Raw genomic sequence first — 7,049 nt, 5'->3', positions numbered from 1 at the left:
GGGGGGGGGGGGGGGGGGGGGGGGGGGGGGGGGGGGGGGGGGGAGATATGGTGATGTGCGGCTGCTGTGCCATTAGTGTCATCACTGCAATTTACACACGCATGCATCATGTCACAATTTTCCTATAACAATAATGTAAATATTGATCGGCCTACCGACTTTTTGCTCATAACCTGCCGGATGCATAGAGCTCTCACCTTGGCACCGTGTGCAGCTACAAATGGATACTCGCGGGACGCGGTCGGCTCAGCATGAATCCCATTAGCGTCCATCTTTTAAATGTTATTAAGTTACTATCTCTCGATTTTTTTTTTTGACAAGCTGTTGACGGGACGTAATTAGCACAGCGACAGGCCAACAAACAAAGACCTAAAAAGCTGCGGAGGTGTGCGAGTGTGCCTCCATCACCCGTACGACATGCCATTTAAATGTGCTTGCCATGTTATTAATCTTCCCTGTATGAGTAGGGAAGATTTTATCCTCACCATACATCGCTCCGTCTTACCGTTATCTCACCACGGCTCTCTCTGATGTATGAATGTGTTCTAAACATTACAAATGTAATATTTGGTTTGTCAGAATAAACGGGGGAATGTTGAGAAGTTCAGCATCTTTTCAAGGACGTGATCCTTTCAATCAAAAGCAGGTTGGATAACGCAACCCGGGTGAGGAGTGGGCTGTAAAATGTTACTTATTAAAGATTATGGTTATACACTGGAGCCCAAATCAGATGTCACCTTCACTAGACAGAGGCATAATCATCTATAATGAAATTCACATTTAATTATTTCTCATGCATAGCAAACGCAATTTGTTATTTATTAGGGTTAAGCAGTAGTTGGGGTGAGACGCGAGTGTCGGCGGATGATTGATTTGTTGTCGGCCGATGCGGCTCACGGCCCATCTTTATGTTCAAGATCACAGCTTATAGCTTTACAGTGAAGCGTTATTAGGACCTGATTATTTCCTGCTTACCAGCAACTGTATTATGTGGCGGACCTTAAAACGCGTCTCTGATGAATCTGGATGAGATGCAGCGCTGCCGTCACACTTCTATGTCGAGGTCATGGAAGAGCACAGGAACATTTTAATTTGCTACTGTGCTAAACTTTTCTGTTTTTAAGGGTACAAGTCTACAGATTCTCTGCTCCACTTCTCCATCTCCTGCACTCACACTGCAGGAAGTGTACCACTATACAGGTGTACACACACACACGGCACTAAGCCACACATGGTGAATGCTTCTTGCCGACACTGGAGATCTCTGTGTCCGAGTGATGGGTGCTCCATCTTTTTGACAGACTGCTGCTGCTCGACATACCTTTTCTGAGTAACTTTGAAAGTACGCTTCACCTGCCACGGCCTCCGCTGGAAACTCGAAAGCTATTGAAGCTAGTAAACTTTTTATGGCCCTTCTTCCCCGCTTGGTCTCCCTTAGCTTCAACAGGCCTCTATACCCACGTACTCCACATCAATTGTACTTTCTTTTTGTCAGCCCTTTACTAAACCCACTTCTCTTTGCCCTCCCCTGTCCTTTCTGCCTCCACAGCTCTTACTTCACCTCTTCCTCCTTTCATCATGTTTCTCCTTCATCCCCCCCTCCATATTCTCAAATCCCTTTCCTGCGTAGAAGCCCTCCTTTCCCTTTTGGAGACAGGATGACTCCTTTACCCTTTATCAAACTTAGATACAGATGTGGCACCACACGGGCCAGGAGGAGAAGAAAGGAAAGGTGGCGTGGGAGGAGAGGAAAGGGAACTTCCCTTCATCTCCCGAAGCACACCTCCGGCCCTCTTTGAAGCATGGGCGTCTCGCTCTCTCACCCCTTTGTCCCCCCTCTCCCTCACATATTCTTTCTTAAAGCACTGTCTTTACCAATCACGGAAAACTAAGGAGACTATCTGCGAGGAAGATACCGAGGCTTTGAGGCACCTCGGTGGAAAACAAACTGTGAATGGGGTTCAGTATTAAACCAGGACAAATAATATGGCTGAAAGAGGGAGAAAAGATACCGGCGGCTATAAGCAAGCTGGTAGTTCACATTCAAAGATCAATGTTCTGTGTGTTTGCCATTATAATTTGTGACTGCCTTTGTTACATCACTTACTGCCTTGGGATCATTTCATTCGCAGCTTTTCTGTAAACAGTTTGTTCTTCAATGGCCTCCCACGACATTTTTAAAGGATAAAAATGTGGCCTTGATGAATACAGTATGAAGACAACGGGGCTAATGAAGCAGATGACTAATGCAAGACTTGTTTTGACAGCAGCGTCCTCTGAATATATTCTCCACGTGTCCGCATGTAGTCATTATTTACTCAAAGCGACTTACAATTACGGAGCTCAGCTTACGACCTAATATCGAATGAAAGTGATAATTAGAAATAATTGTGATACTTGATCTCGTAAAAGTACTACGGTCATACCTTACGACATTGTTTAAAAGTATATACCCCGTGCATATATAACGCAACAGAAGAGTTGAGTTTAATACAAACGTCACTAGACATTTTCCATTCTTTCAATTGACTTTTGAACAAATATTGTTTTTTTGTATTCTCTTCAATATGTACATAACTATATCCAGCCGGGTAAGATACGGCTACGATGAGAGGCCTATTGAAGTTTAAAACACGGAGGAAAAGAAACGCATGACTGAGATCAGCTCTCAACGCGACTCATTATCTGACGGGGATACGCGGTAGTTGAAAGAGAAGAGGTCAAAAGGGCGTCTGGCGCTTTCGTACACAGACAAACACGAGAGGCTCGTGGCAACCAATTTATCAGCGGTTTGTCATTTCAGAAATGCAGCCCGTGGTGCAGACGGGTGAATAAAACATGGGAAAGATAACTTTGACGGGGAGAGTGGAAGGAGACAGGAAGCGCTGGGAGATTAGAGGTAGAGATGGCGATGAGGGGCTGTATTTCATGTATGGCTTCACATCAGTTAGCAGATAAAGGAGAACCGTGCATACAGCAACATACATGCACAGAAACAGCGAGGCCATGGCCCACCAGACATAACGTTAGATCTCATCTCTGAAGGGAAAAAGAAAAACAAGACGACGGAGGAAAAAAGGGGACAATGAGGATGACATGAAACATAACTCGCACCGAAGTCTCTAACTGGAATAGAGGTTAAAATTACACAAAATAAGACGGGATTGTTTGCATCCATCAGGGCTAATGTGGCCTTATGTGTGTATTAATGACTATACGCGTCGTCTCATGTTCAGCAGATGAATCTTTTCTTCTGGGGACGACTTTAATCAAATAAGCTCAGGGGCGATGGGCTCCGATGTGCTTCTCCTGGTTTTTCTAATAACCTTTGATTTAATAAAAGGGTTCCATAAGTAGACCGCCTATGTAAACACCCACCTGACATTCACTAAGAACTCCCATTAAGGGCAAATTATCGCAAACCAGTGCTAAAAAATAAATAATCTCACAGGGTCCGTATATCGAAGCCGGCTTATTGGCCGTCATTACAAAAAAACTTGTAGCGGCAGTAAGAAAAAAAAAAAAAAAAAAATGCAATTACGAAAAGCATCAGTGGATCGCAAAGACAATCAGAAGCAAATTACATAATTAATTAATGCATCGACGATTCAGCCATGCACAATTAAACCGAGTGTCAGAAACGCACGGCGTTGGTCCGACTGGAAACGTACGGCTGCAAAACGTATGACAGAAATGGAGATGGATTGAAACGGCTTTTTACTGCGCCTATAACAAAGAGCATCATTCCTTGTGCAAGGGATAAGCATTCGCGCAATTCCCATGATCTGGAAGGATGTGCAAATCATTGTTGGCTGCCAAAGATACAGTCTCAGTGTTTTTATTACTCGCGCAAACTGTCAAGGCGGTCGAGGAGCCAAAATAAACGACTAGACCTCCTATCAAACAAACAGTCTGTATATCACACCATCTACATCTCGCTCGGAACCAACGTCCGTTTCTCACACGGACAAATGGAGAGGAAATGCTAAAATAATTTATTTTTATTTTCATCATTTATTCAAATGTGAGGAAATAGTGGAATACATCTCCCCGGGTTATTGGATATTGTATTTCCCCCTGACTAATCGATTCATTGTGAAGAAATACAGCTGCAGCGTTTTGTTGATTATCTGGCTCTTTACCTCGCGTCAGGTAGCGGACAAGCGAAACCGATCTCAGGTAAGAAGGACAAACTAACTGTTGTTGAGCACCAGAAGGCACAACTTCATTTTCAGACACTTTGAGTAAGAGAAGGCCAGTCACACCGAGCTTCGACCGCTTTAAAAACCTGGCAACACCTGCCCAGCCACTGGAGTTTAAACACGCGGTGGTCATGACTCTTTTCCTAACTTGGCAGAGAGACAGAGGTGGGGGAGGGGGATCAGAGGGGACACGTGCTTCATGCCAACCCTGGTGTTATGAACGGGGGCGGACTGTGGAACCCCTTGCCCCGTCAGGATGGCCTGCTGGGAGGTGTGGCCACAGCCTGAACTCTGCTATCCGAGTTGGCAGAAGTCTCAATGTGTATGTATTTGCTCCAATACACACAAACTTTCACATGGCAGCAAATAGTGCATGTAAAGACATTAGCGAGTAGGTTAGATGACCCGCGCAGAGAAAAAGCTCTACCCACCGGCGAGGAGGAACGTGATGAGGCAGGTTTCTTTGGGCATGTACAGCTTGAGGCGGGATCCGCTGAAGACGTACTCCACCACAGCTTCTGACCGGCCGGCCCTCTGCAGGAAGGGCAAAAACTGCTTGGCTTTCTGCGAATCCTAATGGACAAAGGAAAGGAAAGAGAGGTGAGCTTAGATAATACTTGAGGCGACACCCTTTTTATGAAGTATGCAACTTTCCTGTAAGATACTTATTTTTTTAATATTAGAATACCACATTTTTAGATTTGGCTCTTTTAATTAACTGTGAAACAGTTGTAAAGCAAAGACACCATCGATAATCCTGTGAACACCTGTTGATATCTGATGCATTAAATGTGTATCAATGAACAAAAGTGTGGCAATATTTCAAGTTCTTAGAAAATAGAACATTGAAAGTATTTGACACAGTGTGACAAAGATCATCCTGAAGACAGACTACGTGGATTAATTGTCACCAGAATCTTTGGGCTTTTTATGAATATCCCAAAATCGTGGTCAGGCCTGATGAAGTCCGCTCGTGCAATCAGAAATAATCCTCTCCCCTCCTGCCTCCATCTCCGTCTGCAAGGGTGAGTCACGAGCTCATTGTTGTGCCTGCACCAAAATTCCAAGCGGAGCTAAATCCTGCGTATTCAAGGCAGGGCTGGTGATGCAGTGGCAGATTCATATACGATTTAAAAAAAAAAAAAAAAAAAAAAAGGCACAACAATCGGTCACCGTGTGTTTAGTGATTTAGCCGCGAGATGCACCACCTGAACTCCACCCACTCCGGTCCAAAATAGCCCCTCGAGTGGGAGGACGACAGAACCAAACACTCCGCCATTTACACAAACACATTCTCGGCACCTGCAGCGAGTGGGATGTGCGGTCTAAGTTGGTTCAGAAAAAAAATGAAGAGCCATGAGAGAGGAGAGGACCTCATTATGCAACCTTTGGAGGTACGAGGTGAGTCAAGTGCTTCATCCACCCTCCTCCCACCACCCCTGTTCATCTCCTACACTATACGTTTATAAACCTATCGGGGCTCTATTTGTGACCGCATCCCACTCAATGTACATAATCCCTTTCAGCAAACCTTTACCGCCGAGCTAAAGGAACGTACACGTTATAAGAGTGTATATTTCCCACGTGGGGGAGCGCCTGTGCACGTGCACAGCTGTGTGTGGGCGTGTGGCAACACCGGAGAAAAGGGAAAAGAAAAGAGGGGAAGGGAGGGGAAGGATGCGCTATTTTGGTCCTTTAGAATGCTCATTACATTAGCCTAGCTAGCTAAACAACTGGTGCGCACACGCACACGCACACACACACACACACACACACACACACAGGACTGTGCTGCAAATCCTGTGTGTGCGTCCAATTGGAAATGCTAAGAGAGGGGGAGGAGTTGCAGCTGCATATAATGGCAGTGACTTAAACCACTGACAGGGTTGGCACTAATAAGGGAGAGTTCAGGAGGGCTCCACGGTGCACAAACGCATGACACAGCGCAATCGCTGTGCAACGTAAAGCCAGCCACAGCCTGCGCTGGGTCACTGGGACAGCTTTTAATGAGTGAGATGTGCGAAACCCCCGGTTGGAAGTAGGATGTGGCATATATTGCTTTTTCTTTGTTATTAAAGTAAATTAATTATTGAACACCTCCCTCTTGAAACTACTCCCAAGTCATTGCCGCACATAGAATGTGATCAATTTAGCCAGTTAAGTTCGGGGGAGGGGGGGGGGGGTTATAAGTATAAAATGCACTAAACCCCTGATGAAATAGCACAGGGTTGCTCAGTCAGCACAACAATTCCCCGTCATAATTATTTTTACAGGGTCCAGTAATTCATCTGTCCTGCTGACACGAGAAGACACCGGGAGGTTACGATGATGACAACGTCCACCATCACGCCTGAGAGCGGTTAAGCGGAGCAATGTGCACTTATTAGCCAGACACTAAAGTCCCGTTGGTGTAAAAGAGCTTTAATAGCTTGGCTGAATGCCTCTGTTCAAATGCAAGCGATGGCGCGTTAAACAGTACATGACCAACAAATCTGGTGGACAACTGAGCTAAAATAAAAAAAAGGACAAGTGCAGAAAAAGAGGGCCTGATTAAATTAACCAAATGTCTCTCTAGAGCCTACGAGTGCGAGTTCTACAAGAGAGCTCAACTGAGAGAGACAATGAGATGCTAATGTTTCTGAAGTTCAATTTTCAGTCCATTCACTGTCGACCGTGAAGCGGCTTATCAAACTGTATAAGGAGATAGCTAGTCGACGAGTACAGAGATACATAAAAGCCACTTGAACGGCTACAGCTTTTGCATATTTTTTTGGTGTTTGATAGCATTTTGAGTTGTGAGATAAAAAAACAAAAAAAAAAAAAAAAAAAAAAAAAAAAAAAAAAAAA

At 44.8% G+C, this 7,049-nt stretch overlaps 1 protein-coding gene across 1 annotated transcript in view; it reads right to left on the bottom strand.

The window, feature by feature from the left end:
* The window catches only part of snd1 (staphylococcal nuclease and tudor domain containing 1), a 153,447-nt gene that overhangs the window by 113,134 nt on the left and 33,264 nt on the right, over positions 1-7,049 (bottom strand). Inside the window, exon 15 of the mRNA XM_031858890.1 lies at positions 4,634-4,775. Coding sequence (XP_031714750.1) covers positions 4,634-4,775 — 142 coding nt within the window. The remainder of the gene's footprint in view (positions 1-4,633; positions 4,776-7,049) is intronic.

The sequence above is a fragment of the Anarrhichthys ocellatus genome, unplaced genomic scaffold, assembly GCF_004355925.1.
Source record: "Anarrhichthys ocellatus isolate YVR2014 unplaced genomic scaffold, GSC_Weel_1.0 scaffold21, whole genome shotgun sequence".
NCBI classification, from domain to species: Eukaryota; Metazoa; Chordata; class Actinopteri; order Perciformes; family Anarhichadidae; genus Anarrhichthys; species Anarrhichthys ocellatus.
Note: the sequence above shows the minus strand (reverse complement) of the source record. Positions and strands in the feature narration are given on the sequence as shown.